The sequence below is a fragment of the Chrysochloris asiatica genome, unplaced genomic scaffold (assembly GCF_000296735.1).
Source record: "Chrysochloris asiatica unplaced genomic scaffold, ChrAsi1.0 scaffold00051, whole genome shotgun sequence".
NCBI classification, from domain to species: Eukaryota; Metazoa; Chordata; class Mammalia; order Afrosoricida; family Chrysochloridae; genus Chrysochloris; species Chrysochloris asiatica.
In genome coordinates this window covers 648839-671041 of record NW_006408569.1, presented here as the reverse complement: position 1 = coordinate 671041, position 22203 = coordinate 648839, and the positions used below count along the sequence as shown (strand labels likewise).

The 22203-nt window shown below is 41.3% G+C and overlaps 1 protein-coding gene across 3 annotated transcripts in view; it reads left to right on the top strand.

Moving 5' to 3' along the window:
* PHF6 (PHD finger protein 6) overlaps positions 1–12683 on the top strand; it is a 50590-nt gene extending 37907 nt beyond the window's left edge. For 2 of the 3 annotated variants that reach the window (XM_006862805.1, XM_006862803.1), the window contains exon 9: positions 11718–12683. In XM_006862805.1, coding sequence (XP_006862867.1) covers positions 11718–11847 — 130 coding nt within the window. In that variant the 3' untranslated portion in view covers positions 11848–12683. The remainder of the gene's footprint in view (positions 1–11717) is intronic. The other variant, XM_006862804.1, reaches the window with a different exon arrangement.
* Positions 12684–22203: the final 9520 nt, after the last annotated feature.

Here is a 22203-nt window from a genome sequence, read left to right as displayed (position 1 = left end):
AAAGATCAGCACAAAGCTGGTCCCATTGACATGGAGTTTAAAGAGATCCTAAATAAATGACACCGCTTCACAGTCCTTTATGTCAATGACCACTCCACTTTTCCCTCATAGTCCGGAGGTCTGCAGTCCACTGCAGTGTCTCACAAAACCCACAACTATCAGAAGAAACAGCTTACACAAGTCCCTAACCCATAGTTCAGAGGTCAGTCTGGATGATTCTCCTTACCCACGTAGTCTCAGGAGCTGAGGAACCTAAATCGGCAGGCCAGACAGCAGACTGTTAATGCCTGAGGTTGTGGGAGCTAATGAATCAGGTCAGGTGATAAGCTACAAGTGCCTGGAACTGAAGGTCAGACATGATGAGCTAAATGCAGACCCAGAGCAAGAGAGCAAACCTTGTCAGTGCTGTCTTATAAATTGCACGCCGACCATACTTACAAGGAAAACTAATGATGATTAATACAGTGTTTAGTGTTTCTCTTCTACCTCCTAGCTCGTTGCCTAGTGCCTGGGATCTTAAAAGCTTGCAAGGATCATTCCAAGGTACTCACTTGGAGCAACAGAGGAAGAAAGTCAGACATAGGAGAATATGGAATGTGTGACTAATTACCTCCATGAACAGCTACCCCCTTTACCATGAGACCTGAAATACTGGGTGGTGTCTAGCTATCATGACTGAACATTTTGATCAAATATTCTATTGTTGTTGTTGTTGAGTGTCGTAGAGTCGTTTCCAACTCATAGCAACCCTGTATAGACTTTCTGAGGAGTGGCTGGTGACCTTGAACTGCCGATTTTGTGGTTCAGATGACCTTGCAGTCCAACACATTATCCTACAGTAGTACCATATATTCTATCGAAGAATCCTTATCAAAAGAGGGAAAACACAGAAGAAACTTTTCAATTCACATGGAATATAGATATTCTGTAGCCACAGAGGCTGGATGAATGCCTGAAATTACTACACTGATATAATCTTTAAATATTAAACCAAAAATATTCCCTGAAATCATCTTAAAACCAAACAGTAGTTCAGCTTAACTAGTGAAAAAACAACAAAGGCCTGTCTTGAGCATTGTCCTCTTTAAGAACTATCTATATGGGATGAAAGGAGCTCTGGTAATTTATAGAAGAAGGGTCCTTTGAGCAGTACATCCTAACCTTCTGCCTAACTAAAACTATTTATTTATTTTTTAAATGTTTATTGTGAATTATTTGATAGTATACATGGGAGAACATTAGCTTTACATTCATCCTATCAAATATCATTTCATTGCCATAGTTACAATCCCCTCCATGCATCATCAACCAACCAAACGGTATACCTTGCAAGCCTGTTCCTTGATCGTCAGCACATAGCCCCTCTCCCTCTCTGGGTCTAGAGTCCCCAGCTGCTCCATCTCTCCATGTCATCGTCTCTGCCTCCATCTCTGGCGTCATTGCTTCTCTGGGTAGGGTCCTGCTCTCCGCTTTTCTCCCTTGACGGTTCCAGGCACCTCTGCTCCTGGACTGCCAAGTCAACCACTCCCCTCCTTTTGCTACAAAACGTCTATCTTTACATTTCCAACCCTCACAGTCAGTCCTGATAACTATTATTCACCATTGTACCACTCCCTTCCTTAATATTTTTCAGCAAAAAATAACGAGAATGCTTTAGAAAGTTTTCAGTGGTCCGGTTCTGCACTTTTATCTATTATTTATTGCCATATTCCCACCATGTATGCTGCTCTCTGTAATCCTGGTGTGGTGCTATAAGATAAATACTGACTACTAACCACAAGATGGGTGGTTCAAACCCACCAGCCGCTCTACAGGGTCACTGTGAATCAGAACCGACTTGACGGGACTTAATAACAATGATGTGCTGTAGTCCAGCCAAAACCAGTGGCATTTTGTTTCCTGAATTCAACACATAGCTTTATGTCTTAATGGTTTCCCCTCTATTTGACCACATTTTGGCTTTACCTACCCAGATGATGACATCTAAGAAGCTCTCTTCTGCCCTTCTGTTAGGAATTTACTATTTCTTGATCCCTATAGCATTTTGTTTCTTTTATTTTTTTTTACTGTAGAATCTGTTTTCATTTAGCATTACCATATTATTTTTCCTTTTATGTGTTTGGATAAATAAACTAGAATATTAATTAAAACTCTTTCACAGTTTATCAGGGAGAAGAAAAAAGTTTAAGTTATACAAATGTTGGAAGTAATGTCAATTTAAATTGTATGTAACCCTTCACGTTGGTGCTATGTCTTCCCTTAAGCCAGATACAACTAACTTTTTTTAAATGTTTTATTATGAATTATATGATAGTTTGTTTACATGGGAGAACATTAGTTTTACTAACTAAAACTATTTTTTAATACTATCCAGTTCCTGGTTTAAGGAGCTCTGGTAGCGTAGTGGTTACAAATTGGACTGCGAACCGCACACAAGGTCAGCAGTTCGAAAGTACTAGCTGCTCCACGGGATAAAGATGAGGCTTTCTGTTCCCATATAGATTTACAACCTCGGAAACCCTGTACAGGGTCGCTATGAGTCGGAACCGACTTCACGGCACATAACAACAACAATATGGGATGAAGAGCTCCTGGTGTGGTGCTGTAGGGTCCGCACTGGACCGTGAACCACAAAGTCAGCAGTTCAAACCCACCAGTCACTTTACAATAAGAACAACATATGGGTTCAAAGTGACATCAACTGGAAAGATTAGATAAGACGTTTAGGAGGCAGTGAGTTTAAGTTAGTGGGGGAGCAGAACCTCAGGAAAGGCGGGTGAGAATGGTTGCACAGCTCCCGAAAGGTCATTATTGTCACTGAACTGTGCATGTTGGAACTGTTAAGTTGGTGTATGTTCTCCTGTGTGTATTCAGAACGATAAAAATAAATTGCTTTTTTAAAAACATAAAAAGGTAGACTCAGGCAGTCCACATGAAGCTTGTGTTGTTAACTCATAGAGACCCTGTACAGGGTTTCTGAGGCTGTAAATCTTTGTGGAAGCAGCAAGTCTCATTTTCTCAAGGAGTAGCTGATGGGTTTGTGTGGTGGGCTGCCAACCTTATGGTTTCTAGTCCAGTGCTTATCCTACAGTGCTCTCAACCATGTATGGTGACGGTTATGTGCTGTGTAGTCAGTTCTGACTCATAACGACCCTGCACGGGGTTTCTGAGGCTGTAAATCTACTGGAGCAGAAAGCCTCATCTTTCTTCTGCGGAGCAGCTGGTAGTTTCGAACTTACATGGCCACACAAAGGTAAAATTTAAGGCTTCAAAAAGTTCGTGTTAAAATGGAATTAAAAGATAATGGAATTTTTCCACAAACTTTTTGAAGCCCCCTCATACTAAGCAGCACAGAAGAGTGGGTTAAGTATTGGGCTACTAACTGAAAGATAGGCAGTTCAAACCCACCAGCCTCTCTGCTTCCTAAAGATGAGAAACCCAGTGGGACACTTCTACTCTGTCAGACACAGTGTCTGAGTCACAATTGTCTCAACGGCTGTGGGTTGGGTTTGGTTGTACCAGGTACTGGTTTAGCACTCCACTGCTAACCAAAAGTTACCATTTCGAGTTTCTGGTGCCTTTCAAACTCACCAGGACCTACCAGCTGCTGCATGGGAGAAAGATGTGGCAGTCTGCTTCTGCAAACGTTGACAGTCTTGGAGACCCTCTGGGGTGGTTCCACTGTGTCCTACAGGACCACTAGCACCAGAACCAACTCGACAGCAGTGGGATAGGAAGTGCAAATGACCCCCAGTGGTAGAGTGGGTTAAGCATTGGGCTGCTAACTGGAAGGTTGGCAGTTCAAATCCACCAGGTGAAAGATGGGGAAGTCTGTTTCTGTAACGATGACCTTGAAAATCCTATGGGGCAGTTCTCCTCTGTCATACAGCGTCACTAGGAGTCAGAATCACTCGCTGACACTACAACAACAGCCAGTCAACTGCCCGTGTAGAAACAATAACCTTGAGCCCCTACCTCAGACTATACCCCAAAAGAAATTGTAGATAGATGAAAAATAGGAACATAAAAAATAAGACTCTTCAGTGTGATTAGGAAATAGAGGATACATTTGTATATCAGAAAACTCCATTAAGGACATTTTAAAACTTGACAAAGGACATGAACAGGCAGTTTACAGAAGTGCCGTCAAGTTGGTTCTGACTCATAGCAACCCTGCATAGGGTTTCTGAGGAACAGATGGTGGGTTTGAACTGCCAGCCTTGCGATTAGCAGTCTAGTGCTTAACCCTACTAGCACTGAAGGAAATGCTTGTCCTTTGTTGCCCACTAAATAAATGGGTAAAGCTTACTAAGATGCTTATCCTACCGTGCTGCTCCAGGACCCCTTAATAAAAACTGGTATGTCGACTACCTTACCCCTGCACTCCTGCTTCGAAGACTGCATCTGGAAGAACAAACAAGATGGCGGATCGGGTGGACGTATAGCAGAGAGCTCCGCCAACAACAACACAGAATACCCAAACAAGCAGGCTCAGGGGCTGGTCCCAGAACTCTGAACCACATATAAAGGAATACTTAGAAGGTTGGAAGGCTCACAGCTGGGGGAATTTGTGGCAGAAGCAAGAAATCTATTGCTTTCTAGTCCGGGACGTTCGGCTGCTCCAGGAGCCGCCATCTTGGGTGAGACCACGTGGGGTAAAGATCGGAGCGGCCACAGACGCCTGGCAGAACCGCTGAGATAAAGGTGTGGACATTCTTCTCTTTTGGTAGCTGTTCATTGGTCCCATGCTGTTTGCGCACCTCCATTCTGGTGACTATAGGGGTGCCTGAGCTAGTGGGCACCCCAGCCCCACCCTCGGAGGGTTCTACTACGCATGCGCACAGATCTCCTGGAAATTTAAAGAGACAGTTTCCAATTAAAACCAAACGGCCACAGCCAGCCCTGAACTGTTTCCAACTAGAAACAAGTCCTGAACGGCGATTGTGGAGCGGGACAAGCAGACAAAAGAGGAAATAGGCCGAAAATTATATCCTAAGTTACATGAAAACGACCAACAGTGTTATCTCGAAACTTCTCAGGAAGAAGAGTGAAAAGGGAAGCCCATTTCCTGATCACATCTACCTGGAGGCATTCAGAAAGCATAAAAAAACACCAAAATACACACCCATCTAAGTATTAAGGCCACAGATAACCCCTGAAGATGCCCAAAAAACAGAAGCAGACAACCATATCTGCACATGTCCAGAAACGAAATAAAGTGACTGAGGCAAATGAGCTGGAAGGAGACCTACACTCCATACTGGAAGATGGGCAGGCTTTGGAAATGCCTGAGAAGGAATTCCTAAAAATGATTATAAAAGGTATCAAAACACTATGCAATGCAGTTGAGAAAAATAATGAAGAAGTCAGGAAAGTGCTACAGGAACAATCAAGTAAGATAGATACAGCATTGGAAACAATTCAAAACCTACAGAAAGAGGTCCAAACGATTAATAATAGAACGTCAGAAATGGACAATACATTGAAAGGGCAAAGGAATAGAATTGAAGAGATAGAAGCTAGAACTAGTGAGCTAGAAGATAAATTTCTCAACACTACTAAGATGGAAGAACAAATACAAAATAGGATAAAAAAATCTGAAGAAAGCCTAAGATTCATGTTGGATAACATGAAGAAGAATAACATAAGAATTATTGGCATTCCAGAACAGGAACAATCATACAAGCCCACAGAGGAGATAGTTAAAGAGCTTCTGGAAGAAAATTTTCCTAACATCATGAAAAGTGAAAAGGTAAGCATTCAAGAAGCTCAACGAACCCCAAGATGGATAGACCCTAAAAGACAATCACCAAGACATATAATAATCAAGCTCTCCAAAATCAAAGATAAAGACAGCATCTTGAAAGCAGCTAGAGAAAAGAGAAATATAACATACAAAGGCAAGCAAATCAGATTAAGCTCGGATTTCTCAACAGAAACCATGCAGGCAAGAAGACTGCATCTGGACTGGGAAGATGACCTACCTGTATTCCGCTAAGGAGCCGTATCTCTGGGCCTCTCGCAGTACAGTGTGACTAAGGTGTCTTGTGGGGAACGTGGAAGCTCTGCTTGCACACTGTGTTATAACAAGTCATGCTGGCGTTTGTGGGCTTGGGCCTTCCCAGCCAGGGTGGATCTCATTATCTTATTGGCCTGAGACCTACTGCTGTGCTCACTGCTGCAAGCTTGCTTTGTAAGCCATAGCTGCTGTCATTACCCTGGCAGTCCTGGGGTGGCGCTGCAGGATAAGCGCTGGACAGCTAACCAAGGCAAGATTTACAGCCTTGGAAACCTAATGGGGAAGTTCTACCCTGCCTTAGAGCTTTGCTGTGAGTGGAAAGTGATTCCAAAACAGTGGGTTTGGTTTGGGTCACAAGGTCTGCAGTTCAGACCCACTGGCCACTCCTCACAAATGCTGTACAGAGTCGCTATAAGTCAGAACAGACTCCACAGCACTTAACCACAGCTTCATTACCCTGTAGAGTAGGGTGGGGAACTTTATTTCTGCCAAAATGTATGCCACTATTCATGGGCCATACAAAATTATGAAAGTAAAAACGAGCCTGCTGTATTTGGTAAGACATTTAATTAACTCACCCCGAATGTGATGGCTGGAGTCCTGGTGTAGCGCTGTAGGATAAGCACAGTACTACAAGGTCAGCGGTTCAAACACCAGTCGCTCCTCAGAAACCCTACACAGGGTGTCACTACAAGTCAGAGCTGCCTCAGTGGCATTTAACAACAAAAAACGTTAGGACTGGAACTGTGGTTGCCTTGGCAGGGCCAGACAGAATTATTTCACAGGCCTGATACAGCCCATGGGCTGGACCTTCCTCACCCCCTGCATTAAATGATCATTACTATCAATACCCACACCAGGGCTCCTCCTCAGACTCAGCTGTATTTTCAGACTTACCAGATTACCACAGGTGGTACTCACCTACGCAAGAAGCATATACGATAAGCACTCGTTTTTAGCAAGGCCATATCAAATAGCCCTCTTCTATGGAAGTCTTTAGCCGTAAGCATAACAGTACAGACACTTGATAAAAAGACGTTAACACATCATATGGTGGAATAGTCTGGTGTGGCACTGTCGGATAAGCACTGGACCACAAGGTCTGCGGTCCAAATTCACCCGCTGCTCCTTGGAAACCTTGTACAGGGTTGCTATGAGTCAGAACAGACTCACTGGCACTTCACAACAACAGCTACAACATTAAAGAATAAAGCAGATTGATGTGTGGGTAGATTAGAGAGAGGGGTCCTTCTAGGATATATTAAGGAGAGAAAAGTTGTGGTGCAATATGAATAGGTCTATTTCAGCAAATAGAAAGTACATGTCTCCACACCTGGATATATGTTTTGAAAACACAGAAAAACTTGTACAAGTATATAAGGATCCCAGCCAATTTTATATTTTATATTTTCCTTTATAGGATTCTGTACTGTGTTGTTTTTTTAATTAACTGATTGCATTTCAAATAACTGGCTCATCTTAAGCATGTAACATCAGATTTTATGGGGAAAGTGACCCATCTTCATTTGGGAAAGCAAAAAAATGTTTAAGCCCACAGCCATCGAGTCGGTTCCAACTCAGAGCAACTCTGTAGGGGACAGACTTGAACTGCTGCTCCTCAGGGTTTCCGGGACTGTAAATCTGTACAAGAGGAGACAGCCTCATCTTTTTCCCAAGGAGAAGCTGGTGGGTTTGAACTGCCAACCTATAGTTATTAGCCCAACATTTAGAAATAGGACTAGGACTATATTGTTAAGGGCAGTCAAGTTGGTTCCAACTCTAGCAAACTATTTAACATTAAGTTCTCCACATTGCTGCTGGGAATTGTAGTAAGTAAGAAAAATAAAAAACAAAAAAATAAGGTCAACTTTAAATCTTCTAACAGTTTTAAATCTTTCGGAATGTTTTCTTCTAGAGTTTCACATGACTGTATATATGCATATTTATAAAAATAAAATTCTTGTACACACTGTTTTCCTATCTTCTTCCCACTTACTATTATAGCTAAGACATTTATATTTTCCTAGATATAGTACTAAGTTCAAATGAGAGTCCAAATGCTCATGTTGTGGGAGAGAAAAATGGATAGGAAAAATATGAGAGGGCTTCAAAAATGTGTAGAAAAATCTCATTGTCTTTTCATTCCAATTTTCCATGAACTTTTTGAAACCCCCAAATTTCTGAATGAAAATTCTGTCTCTACCTAAAAGGGCTTTCCTTCCATAACTGGCCTCTCTGGATCTTTTTCATCATAAAAAGGAGAGGGAGGGAGGACTAGTGATTCTGTATCCTGCTTTGCTGTCTTTATTGGAGTCCTGGTGTAGCCCTGGAGTAGAAACATTTATTGTTGTTAAGTGACCTCGAGTCACTTCCGACTCATAGCGAGCCTGTATAGGGTTTCGGAGGAGCGGCTGGTAAGCTTGTATTACTAACCTTGCAGTTCAAACCGACCCTGAGGTTGAATACTTACCCTGTGGCACCACACTTGCACTTAACAACAATAACAACTATCTTTATGGTATTTGAAAGTTGCTTAATTGAAGTATGTGTTTGTTTTTATTATCCGGCTGTCTTCCACCATGAGCTGTTAGTTCTGTGAAAGCAGGGCTGCTGTTTGCTTGAAGCCTGTGACCTGGGGGACTAGCCTGGTGAATGGCACGTACTGGGCCTATGCTAAGCATTCCTTGAAGGAAAAGTCCATTTCGTTTAAGGATTCACATTTGTTCTGACAACAAAGGGCTCATCTTTTTCAGTAAAACTTGTGAAAGATTTTAAATATCAGCCATTACACCAAGTTGTTGTCACCGTTGTTACAGCTCTCTATCTCCTTCTTGAAGTACGCTCAAGCAAAGTATCTTAGAGCTCTTGTTATTTCTCCCTGCGTGTTTCGGTAAGCATCGCCTACAAACCAAGGGGGTTCTTATATAACTGACTCTGCAATTAGCATACTTTGAAATTCACAGTCATTTCTTAGTATCATCTCATACCTAGTCCACTGTCACATTTCCCCAGTTGTCTTCAAACTATCTTTCTAGAGTTGATTTGTTCACATCTGGATACAGACGAGAGCTACACATTGCATTTGGTGGGTATGTCTGTTAAGTCTCTCTGAATTCAGTCAGTGCCTTTCCCTCCCACTTGTTGGAGAACCAAGAAGTTATCCTGTAGACGGTCCACATTCTAGATTTGCCTATTCTTTCTTGATGGCATTTAACTTGTTTTTACTGCCCCCCAAATTTCCCATAAGCTGTAAGATGTAGGTTATATACTTTTAGGGTGGTGACTCGTAGGACTCTTACTTGTATGTATTTTAAGTAATGATCTCACAAAAAGATGTTCCAATATGCAGTCTTTGAAGAGCACTAAGTCTCTGGAGTTCTCTGAATGAAAGTTTTTGGAAATGTTTTTAAGAATTAAAAGGAAAAAAACCGTTTGGAAGTCAGTTGTTATTGCTGACACCCCTACTCTTCACCCCCCACCCCCACCGCCTTTTATTCTATTCAAATGTTAGAAATCTCTCATAGTAAACCTATCTTACATAATCTGTTTGTGACAGGAGTCCTGGTGTGGCGCTGTGAGTTAATGCTCCAGACAGCAAAGCCGTTTGAACTGCAAGGTCGGCAGTTCAAGCTCACCAGCTGCTCCTCGGAAACCCTATCCAGGGTCACTATGGGTCGGAACCGCCTCGAGGGCACTTAACATTTGTGACATGTCTCTGAATTCCTACTTGATCCTTGTTATATCCTGTACTGACCACAAGAGGGCATCCATTGAACATTTTCTAAGCATTGTTCCACTTTATCATCTTGTGTATTGCTAGCCTAAAACTGGCCTCAAATTACCCCACTCTTGTTTGATTAGTGTATTTAACTAAAGAAACTACACGTGTGCATATGTTAAAGTGACTTAAAACCTTGCCTCAAATCACTCATATCATTTCCTTAAGAACGGAATGAGTTTATATATATATATATAGTGGTGGTGGTTGTGTGCTGTGGAATCAGTTCCGACTCAGTAACCCTGCATAGGGTTTCCCAGACTGTGCATCTTCATGGGAGCAGAAAGCTTCATCTTTTGCCCGCTGCAAGTTAGCAACCCAACTCCTAACCCACTACGCTACCAGGGATCCTTCAAATACAGTGTATGTACCAAATCTAAGGTGATTAGAACAACATGATGCCAAAGCATCCCTCCAGAAATCAGTTGTTAATTACAAAGGGGAAAGCCTGTCTTGACAAGGGAAACGTCTTACCATTACCACCACTTCAGCCAAATGATCAAATATAAAATGCCTCCTTAAATAACCTACCAATGTCCTTGACGAAGGTGTCCTGGTGTGGTGCTGTAGGATAAGCACTAGACGGAAAGGTCAGTTTGAACCACAAGGTCAGCAGTTCAAACTCACCAGCCACTCCTCGGAAACCCTATACAGGGTCACTATGAGTCGGAACTGACTCGACAGCACACAGCAGCATCCTTGACTAAAAAAAAAGAAAAGTTGAACCTGAAGTGAACCAACCTATTTCCAATTTATAGGAAGTCCATGGTGAGAAAGAAACAAAACAGTACAATCAGACATCAATAATCTAGTATGGTTGGCCAGATAATTGGCCTGATCTCTTACAGAAAAGTCACTCTCCTGAGAAAAGAAGTGGAAGGAACCAGTCTAGAAGGAGAAAGAGCTGGCCAATTACAGTACTTGGAAAACTGATGATGAGAGGCCTGGTGTGGCGCTGTGGGTTAATGTGCAGACTGCAAAGCCTTTTGAACTGCAAGGTTGGTGGTTCAAGCTCACCAGTGGCTCCTCAAACCCTATACAGGGTAACTATAGATCGGAACCGACTAAACAGCGCTTAACAACAACAACAATAAAGGACTGCCAGGATGCTAATGATGAATTTAAAGATTTCAAAAAAAGTTTCACGAACTGTGAATGGAAATACGCTGTATACATAGAATATATATGTCGTTGTTGTTGTGAAGTGCTATTGAGTCAGATCTGACCCACAGCGACCCTGTATAGGGTTTCCAAGGAGCAGCTGGTGAGCTTGAACCATAGACCTTGCAGTTAAAATGGCTTTGCAGTCTGGCGCATTAACCCACAGCGCCACACCAAGACTCCAGAATACATATTATTGTTAAGTACGGTAGAGTCGGTTCCAACTCATATAGTGACCCTGCACAGGGTTTCTGAGGCTGCAAATCTTTACGGAAGCAGAAACCCTCATCTAACTGTTGACCTTGAGGTTAGCAATCCGATTCATAGCCACTACACTACCATGTATATATATATACAATATGTTATTTCCAGAAATGTGGTTTTGAATTTTGTAGGTGTAACAACATTACAGGCATTTTATTTTTCATCTGTATACCTAAAAGCTTGTATTTTTTAGTTGGTCACAGACTTTCAATTTCATTGGGCAAAATGATACGTTGCCTTAGTTGGCCATCTATGATCATTTTAACTGTCATCTTAAACCAGAAGTTTTATTTTAGATGAATTTGCACTTTTTGCTATCTCTTACATAACTGTAAACCCATAACTACATTGTAAACTGTTTATTTTTTGTTATTTTTAAGTGTGGATGAGGAAACCCATATTTTAAATGGGCCTTCATCTACTGATGATGACATAAATGTGTTCTCATTGACAATGACAAAAACATTTTGAGATTTTTGTCTTTCTTCCTTGTAGACTATATTGTAAAAATCATAGTGGAAATGATGAAAGGGATGAAGAAGATGAGGAACGAGAGAGTAAAAGTCGTGGAAAAGTAGAAATTGATCAGCAACAACTAACTCAGCAGCAACTTAATGGAAACTAGGTATGAAAGTTCATGCTATTGGATCCATTGTCGGGTTACAATAGACATTGATCAATGCAGTAAGACTTTAATGCTAATATGTTTAGTTAGGAGCATGTTAGTAGAATGCAGAAGATTGTGTAGGCTTGCACAGTTTGTTGTTTTGTTTTCTAAGTAGCTGATTTTGTAACAGTTAAAAAGAAACTATTCACTTTATCAATAAATGTAGTTTTAAGTAAAATCAATAAGATATTCTCACTCCTCAATAACATATTTATTGTTTCTTCCCCTCAAGCATCATATTTTACATTTTTTTATCATCTTTTGAACAGGTTCATGGGACAGAGTTAGAAAACTGGGAATGAATAAGACATCCATAACTACTATTCTTTTTCACTGTTTTCCAAAATCCAAAAGGGTTTGTAACTTTTTACTACCCAACTCTTAGATCCTTTACTGAACTGCCGAAAAATGTCCTGTTTGTTCTATGAACGTTCACTAGATGGCAGAATGTGACATGTGGATATTATTTAGCTGTAGTTTGCAGTTTCTGGGAAGCAATTGAAACACTATTAACCTATGTACGGTGTCAACAGTTCAAGCAGACATTGCAGTGAAGTAAGCTATATATGTGGACTGAACCAAGTTCTCCTCTTTAGAATGTTTCAGTTTGTCTAGTGGACTGGTGGTACCCAAGGAAAAGCATACGCAAATTTGACTTTACAGTGCAGACATGCCTCTGGTGGCAACCTGGTAATGTGGGCATTCCTTTTTTCACATTCAAGTACTGATGGCTGTAAATGAAGAGAGCCACCTTTTTTCTCTTGACTTTGATAGCACATGCTAAAAATTTCTTCCAAAAAGTGTGCTAAAGCTTTGTATTTGGTTCCTGTTAGAGCTCTCACTGGCCAGCCTGGACTCGGGCAGCTCAAAGCTAAGCGTTCCACTGCGTATGCTCAAACCTGCTTGACAACACACCACTTCTTTTCCATGTCATTCAAAGAGCTTCTGGTAAAAGGACGGAATCTTTTCCAGTGTCAACTAACATTTGGCCACAGCAAATGAAATGTCTTTAAGATGTCAAGGGTTACCACTCACTAAGAACTTTAGCCACCCTGTCTAATACCTGATACCAGTTCCTCTCAAGTGCCCAGTCGTGTGAAACACTTCACATATTGGTCCCAAAGTATGTAAGGAGGTCTCTTTTGCTATGGGAGGAAAAAAAAAAAAAAAAAGCTTGCTTAGAACAGTATTTATTTTTAATTTTGTGACCACTATTTAGAAACTTTATTTAATGTTTTTAATGTTTTCATTCATTGCTTCGGTTATCAACTAAATAGGCTTTTTTGCCTTACTGTTTCTTTGATAGAACTCAGTGTTGATTTATTGAAGGATAATCACAATTGCTTATCAAAGCCTAAGAACCCAGCTCTGTAGAAGGGATTCTCACACTGGCATTTCTAGGTAGGGAAATTTTCTTCCACTTACCTGCTGAAGCACGTTTGTATATTTCTTTTTGGCAAAAGCAAAAACTTTAGTTGTGGTCAGTCTAGTATAACCATAACTCCTCAGCATCAAGGAGAAAGATTCTAATGTCTGAACTATTCAGTAACTGAAGCAAAGTAGCAGAGAAAAACAAAACAAAACACCAATGTGTTAACCTGAGGCTACATCAAGATATTTTACAGCTGATGGTGGTGGTGGTGGTGGTTGTTTGCCTTGAAATCAGTTCTGACTCATAGTGACCCTGTGTGAGGCTGTAAATCTTTACGGGAACAGAAAGCCTTATTTTCTCCCTGCTGGCCTTGAGGTTAGCAGCCCAACTCGTAACCACTAAGCTACCAGAGCTCCTTCGACAGGTGATAGAGAAGTATTAGCTTATGAAAGCGGTGGGAAATTCCACTGTTTCAGGCCTGAAGGGGTCCTGGTAGGGCGGTGATTGAAACAAGCCACAGGAGAAAGCTCTGTAAGGATGTACAGCCTATGGGCCAGTTCGCCTTGACCTACATGCAGGGTTACTGTAAGACAGAATCGACCCAAAGCACTGGGTTTGGTGTGGGGGTTAGTGACTGAGTTTTTTTAAAAGTTTTTAGTCCCTTAAAGTCATGTTTGTCAAGTGTTTGTTCCCACATTTACTTAAATCAAGGGACTCACTGACTGCTTTATTTTAGCCACCTTTTATTAATTTTAGAAGGAAACTAACTTTAGTAGTGGATTGCCCTCCATGTTTTTCTCTAAATATGCCATTGGGGTTATTTGTGTGTGTGATTAATTTTCAAAATTCTCCATGATCTCCATGACTTGAAGTGCAAGGACAGATCTAGAAGTTTGTTTACCAAGCTATAGGACTTTTCCCAAAGGATCTGTACTTTTTTCCCTTACAACAGCTTGAAAACCATTATTTTAAATCGTATATCACTGTGTCTAGATCTGTTTTACATTGTGTGCCATAGACTTACCCATGGAATAACAAGGGCACCTTCATTTTTGAACAACTACTGTAATGTTTTTTGTTTGTTTTTTTAAGGAAAAAAATGGAAGGTGTCAGGGGTAATAATGGTCAGTCAATAATTATATAATGGACTTCAAATACTTTAGCTGTCAGTTGATGGATTTGTTATGTAGTAAAATATATGAATTTGTATGGGTTTCTTCGAACCCTTTCTCTGCCACTAGCAACCAGACTAGCACTTTACCTTTTGGTTGGCTAGATGAGTGGCTGGCTACCTAGTTCTCTCACTGTGGTGTGATTGGCTAATAATCTTGTGTAAAAAAAATTGAAGTCACATGAAAAGTCACCCTTGGTTGTAAACTTTCAATGTTTCAATTATATATCCATTTTTTGTTTGTCCCATGCTGAGTAAAAGTGCCTTACAATGTAAAAATTGTACAGTACTTCTGTTCCCGAGTAGCATCGTCATCTTCTGGGTAGTAACTACATTGTGGTATTAATATTTAGAAAACTGTACCTCAGCAGTGTATTTACTGTACATCTCTGAAGTCCTTAACTGTAGTTTTAATAGGCATGACATCATTTGATAAATATATAGCATTTACATCATTTCAGAAAATAACTGCCATTACTGTCTTTTATGCATTTTTTAGCCTGAAATTTTAAAGCATCTTTTCTTGCCATTCTTTTCCCCCCTTTTGTTTTGTTTTTTGTTATTGATATTAAGCAGTGTAATCTTTGCCAGCGTATATTGAAGATTATTCTGGAGCATTTATTGCCTTACCAGAAATGTTAGTAAGAAATGTTCTTTAGAGTAGAAAGGTAGACTTGAGTTTCTATACTTTAATAAGCGTTCTTTGTTCCTGGGGGAGGGAGGGAGTGAATTTTACTTTCATCTCAATTTATTAAAAACCCACAACTGAAATTTTATTTGAAAAGATCAGCAATTTTAGAATTTCCGATTGTGCTTCCTCAGGAGTACATGCTATTCATGATATTAAGAGAATATTGAGATATGTAGATCTACTGCTGAATCCAGAATCTATGTACTTGAACAAATGTGTGCATCTGAAATATCTCAGAGCAAAATGAAAGTTTCCTGGAGTGTTGTTGCTTTTCTATCTAAGTGCTGACATTAGACCAAGGCATACAGGTTTGTTCTAATGGACATTCAGGTTCATTGTAAAGATAAGGAATGCATCATGGGTCAGAATCAAACATTCCTCTCATGTTATGTATATTTTGTTCCTGTTATATCGGCTTTATTTTCAAAATTGTAGTTTGTAGTATTAGGTTCCTTTTATTGGTATTCTTGCATATACTATTCATTCAATAAATGAGTTATGAATTTCATATTTGTATGTCTTTTTTGTGAAAGCAATTATTATAATAACACTTATTTTATAACTGCAGTTGTATTACTTTCAGCCTTGCCTTATTTCCTGGTCAAATACCGAGTGTGTTTAATAACTTCGTGTTGAGTAAGTATAGGAGAAAGGAATGTGAATTGGAATTCACAATAAAAAAAAAAAAAAGGCAGTCTTTTCCACTCAGTAGGGCTGTGTTACAGCCTGGTCCAAATACCTATGGCTTCAAATCAGGTTCCTTGGGACCTAGTTCAAAAGTGATTTTGAAAATGAACAACCCAAGAATCTTCGTACAACTTATCAGAGTGGGAATAAGATAACAAGACTGAACCTGTATACCTGTTCATAAACAGATTCCACTGTATAGACCGAAATTTTCCTCTATTCCCACGGACAGCTAACTGCTAATACAAGGCTCGTGTACTCAGGTACGCATATCCAGGGCAGAAATCAAAGTTGTAATGAACAGAATATGCTCTTTCCAGGCCCACCACTTCCAGTCTGCATTCTGGTTCAGAGGGAGGGTGTGGAAAATCCAGTCAGAAGTTCTGATGAATTTAATGCTATCACTATTGGACGGTGCGCTCTTCTGCCAATGTTCCCTAGTAGTGGCTGCCATGTGCGTGCCTGCGTTTCCATTCATTATTTCATCTGGTGTGAATTGCTGCAGTACACCAGATGAAATACAGAGCTGGGGAGCTAGGTGGCGGGTTTCAGCTCGGCACTACTACTGACAGCTGTTTCTCTTCAGCCGCAGCCAGCAGCAACTGCTGAAGTCATTCCCAAGCATAAACCCAGTAGAACTGCCTAGAAACATGCCCTGGCCAGCAAAATCTTTCTCTTTAAAGGAAAAAGCCAGTCCCTTGTCTGTTTATTTCTACATCAGAGCCCTCAGTTGTGAAGGCCAAAGGCTACACTTCATCAGTCAAAGCCACCTCATTTTGCTTGGTTCAGACAGTGAAATCACTGGACAGCAGGCTAAAGTTTATTCTTGAGTTTTCAGTCAGAAGATGCAAACTCTAAACTTCCGATGCAAGTTACTGATGACATTTTAAAGTGTTCCCCTGTAGCAGACACAGAATTACACAGGTCAGGGTAACGAAGTCAGTCAACTGGACCTAGGCACTTGGTTGACCCATAAATACTCAACACCTTTGCCTATACCTCTCTCTGGCTACAAATGCGTTTTCATGCGGAGGGTTGCAGGGGAGAGATACTGAGCTCACCAGGCTTGCTTTGTAAATTTCATGCTTGTCTCCAAAGGAGCCCAGTGCATAAATGCAAACGCCAATACTGTGGGAGAGGTGGTCTTTGAAATGGAACTCCAGAAGAATAGGTACTGAAGGCAGGGACAGGAGCTAACATGGACACTGGACTCCTACACATGGTTGAGTGTCTATCAAGTGACTTGTACAAAAGCACTTTTACAATCAGAATAAAAGTCAATCTCTAGCCACAAAAAGGATACATGCTACAGTGTGGACAGACTTCCAAAATACTCTTAAGTAGCCAGACAGGAAAGGTCACCTTTCCTTGGAGTAGCCTGTGTAGGCAGATGAAGAGAGACAGAAAGCAGAGGAGTAGTAGGTGCCTGAGGGCTGGGGGGAGTCAGCATGGGGAGTTACTGCTAAAGGACATAGGATTGCTTACAGGTTGATGAGAAGGTTCTGCAATTAGATAACCTTATGAGTTTAGTGAAGCCCTGAATCATACACTTTAAAAGAATGATTTTCAGGTTAAAGTGAATTGTTGACTCCGTTTGTAAAAAGTAATAGTGTGAAACCTATGAGAGCCAAACTCGAAGGAATTGCTTTCTTGTCCAGGGTTTCCCACGACTGACAGGATGTAGTCTTACAGCATTTCTTTTGCTCATTTTGGTGGGAAATATTTGAGTTTTCCTTCTCAGCTTTCCACCTTACACAGCTTCTCCAGCTTTCATAGGTTTCATGGTGCATGGTCAATAACGAAATTACAAAACTCAGAGATCACAGATAAAGCAGGAGAAAGACACACAACAAAACTGCATCATGACTAAGACCAGACTTGCTGGTCTGCCGGAGACTGGTGGACCCCCAACACTACGGCCCTTGGTCTCACTCTTCAGGCCTGGAGCTAAACACCCCCATGGCTCAACTTTCCGCCAACTAGACAGGCCGACAGTGTGAGCAATAAAACCAGGGCCCTACACACACCTCAGAACAACCAGCCCTACCTACAAGAGCACAAGGGCTGCTTTTGCCCTGGGATAAGCCTCAGAAGACATGAATGGACAAGAGTAAGTGCCAGAGGACGGGGGAAGAGCACTGTTAACATTGTTACTAATCAAAAGGGAAAACCAATTTACTCTGTAGACTTTAAGTCACAATAAAAGTGTTTTTAAAAATACAATACCCAAAGATATATAAAGGAAATGGAAACCCTCCATTCTCAACTGTCCTGTTCCCCAGAAATACTTGTTACCTATCCTAAAGGCTTCTGCATATAGCTAATAAATGTAAGGGGGCTTCAAAAAGGTCATGGAAAACGGGAATGAACAGATGAAAAGTATCTCCAGGAACTGTTTGAAGCCCCCTTGCATATAATTTAACACAAATAAGATCAAACTATACTACAGTGCTGCAACTGTTTTTCTCTCCAACAACAGCGCTAGGGTATTTCAGTGTATGCATAAACTGGACATTCTTTTTTATTCCACCCTACTTCCTGTTCTTGTGCAAACAGTTTCTTAGGCTAAGTTTCCAGAAGTGGAGCTGCTATGTAAAGGGTTTGAAGATTTAAAGTTTTGATCAAAATTGCCACCCAGAAAAGGTCTTCCAACTTAAAAGTCCATCTGCGGGGATGATATTTGACTTCTCCACTCCAGAAATGCCTTAATACCCTCAGGTTTGGATTTCGTTGTGAAGTCCACATACACTGTATCTCAAAGGAGAATACAGAAAGTATTTCTGGAAAACTAGGCACTATTTGATTTGTGTAATGATTGAAGTCTAAAGGTTGGGGGTTTTCTTGTATGTCGTATTAACGATGTTTTCTTTCTTTCTGCTTTCTGAAAAGTAACAGATCGCTGCCCAGGCATCGGATGGACCTGTCTCTGTATACAGAGTCATATATATGGCTTGATGAGAACACATGAAGGGGTTGTGTACTGTTTGGGTGATGTACTCCTATAAACTTTATCTGTCAGGTGATTGTTCGTAGTCCCAACATTATGACTGTGTCTAACAACTGGTCAGTTATATCCAAAAACATTTTTTTAAAAAATCATTTGAACTTCTCCCTTTTCAACTAGTTGTTTTTGCCCTTGTATGGATAAAAGTAAGGATGGGATAAAGCACAGGACCACGAGGTTCCTCTGAGCCACAAGGTCAATGGTTTGAGCTCACTAACCACTCCTTGGAAACCCTACACTGGGTCGCTGTGAGTCAGAACCAACTCGACAGCACTTCACAACCACAGCCAGGAAAAAAATGACTTGATTTATATATTGTGTGGTTTGCTCATTTGCTAATAAGCAAACAACTGTTTTCATTTAGCAATTTCAGGCAACACTTACCTGCATGTCTGAAAATAAGTTGTTGGTAAAAATAACACAGTCAGCATGGAAGTTTCTGAATAAAGAATAAATTGGATGCAGTCAAGATTGAACTGATGTCTCATGAAAATTAGATTTGGTTTCCTAGTGCTCAAAATTACATTTGGAGCTAAATTGGGTATGTATAAAACTGTTAATTTCTATTTAAAAAATTTTTTTAAGTCAGATGTGCAATAAAACCTGTGTAAGGTGGAAACCTGTCAGAGAAGAAAAATGCCGACGTTTCCCACTAAAACAGCTGCACCCTATGGAAGGCGACAGCTTGACAGACCCTGAAAGACACGGCAGTCCCATCAGTTCCGGCTCACACAGGTTTCACTCTATAATGTAACAAAAAAGTTTTACCAATAGCCCAACTTTTCCTTGTGTGCCCAGCCACTCTTTCACATGTGTATTCAATAATGAACTCCTAGTCCTTGAGGAAAGGCAACAAAATCAGATGATCCCCTCAGAGAGCTCGCCTGGTAACTGGGAAATACTCAGGGCCCGAGACTGCTGTTACTTTCTCACTCCTGAGGTCAACTTGACAATTTGACACAAAGGCTAATTCCCAAATACTCCTGATCCTTAGGCCCAAACAGCTGATGTTCTACATTGGGTATTGATTTAGTTGTATTCGATATTGATTTAGTTGTACCAGGAAGCAATCATTCTTTGCACCCTGGTCTCATCTGTTCTTGGTTTGAGAGCAAGCACACAAAAAGATAAGCAGTTTCTGAAAGTTTGCAGAGCACAGATGGAATCTAGCATTGTCCTCAACCATACCACATTCTTTCTGGACAGCCCTTAGAAGACGTATTTGACAGCATTTCAATCTCTCCCACGTACCCCTACAGCTTAAGGTATACTAGCCAGTAGAATGGCGCGTGAGGGAGAGAGGGTTAAAGATAACATGGGTTGCTTAGGAAAAGGCGGTTTGAAAGGTTTTCCGTCTTCCCTGGGAAGACACAGGCAGCCTTTACTATGGTATTCTGAAGCTTTTAATAATTGGAATCATCACCCCACTCCATGAAACACCTTGTAGGCCACTTCCTAGAAAAACTGATACAAAACTTGAAAGCATTCTTTTTCTTTTTTTCCTGTGATGCCCACCTCAAAACTATTACTTTCATTTCCATATCCATACCGCTCCTTCAGGGAGCCCTGGTTGTGCAGTGACTAAAGTACTCAGCTACTAATTGAAAGGTCAGAGGTTCCAATCCACCAGAAGCGCTGCTCGAGACAGATGTGGCAGTCGGCTTCTGTAAAGATTTGCAGCCTTGGAAACCCTAAGGTGTGGTTCTAGTCCGCCCTTTTATGCTCTTCTCGCTATGAGCTGGACTCAACTCAATGGCAGTGGGGTTGGGGGGTTTTGGGTACCGCCGCTCTTCAAGCCCATTCCTATTCTGACTCCTCTCCCCACCTGTCACACATGTGTTCTCATGTGTTCTGCAGATGTGATCCAGTACCAATCTACACTTGACTTCACTCACGAAGCTCATGCCAAGTCTCAACTTTTCTCCCAGACAACTTTTCTACCCACCTATTGGCTCCTCAAACACAAGTCTCAAACTAAATTGTCCTGACCTGATTTTGGGCTGTGCGCTGCCGTTCAGTGAGTCTCCTGGTCCAGGGTGACCCCTTATGCACAATGGAATGAAACACTGCCCAGTCCTACGCCATCTCCATAACAGCTGTGAACCGGACCACAATGCCTCCCAGGGTTTTCACTAACTGCTTTTCTAAAGTAGATCCCCATGCCTGCCTTCCTGGTCCATCTTAGTGTGAACGCCCCACCAATGCCTATTGGGCATCATAGCAACCTGTGAGGTTCCAATGACATGATGGCTGCACTTCAAGTGCCTTGGCTAGGAATTGAACTCAGGTCCCACTCATGGAAGGCAAGCATCCTACCACTGGACCAACACTGCTCTCATTACCTGATAGTTACCTATTTGTTAGTGACCCCATCAATGTCATTAAGGTTATCATTGTTCTACTTCATTCTTCACATCTAATTACTTGCAAAGTCCCTCAGAGTTGGCCACTATCTTCAATCTGTCCTCTACATTTTTACTATTGGAAAGCTACTTTGGATTCCTTTTTCTTTTTCTTTTTTTAAGCAAATCTGGCTAAGTGGATACTCAACTCCATTACCTCTTGACATCACTGGCCTGAACTTTCTTCCACTTCTCTTCCCTTTTACCTTTGACCAAGAATCCACCCCACCTTCACATCTGGTGAAGAGATCACAGTGACACAGCCTAATGCCACCAGAGTCCTGTTGCATCTCGGGTTGGCCACATCAGTCTTTGACTCTTTTACTTGTTTTTCCTATTATCCTTAAAAATGATTCCACACATATGGCTCTAGGTTTGGAGGCCCTGAGTTCAAATTCCAACTTTCCTATCTATTACTCATTTAACCTTGAATAGGAGTCCTGGTGTGATGCTGGAGAATGAGCACTGGACTGCTAACCACAAGTCGGCAGTTCAAACCCACCCAAGTAAGGCACAATGCCTGGTATCCAGTAAGCAATCAGTTAATGTTGGTAACTATGATAGTGAACTCGCTGGTGTTTTAGAGAACAGTTTTTCATCTCCAGATTTTTCTTTCATTTCTCTCTTCAGCCCTTCTTGTTCCACTTAGTCTTTCAAGACTCTCAGCCCCCAGTGCACTGTCTCTTGACCCTGTGTTCCTTCGAGCATTTACCAGCATTCTCACCTTTTGTTGTGGTTGATAATGTATGTCCTCAAGTTGGTTCCGAGGCTTTTAAAATCTGCGGGATCAGAAAGCCTCATCTTTCTCCCGCAGAGTGACTGCTGGAATCAAACTGCTGGCCTTATGGTTCGCAGTCCAGTGCTTATCCTGTGAGCCACTACGCTCTCACCTTTACTCGAGTAATTTTCTTGAAAGTTGAGCCTTCACCTTGTCCCTTTCGTGTTACTCATTCCTCCCTCGGCTGCATTCCCTCCTGTCTACACTTC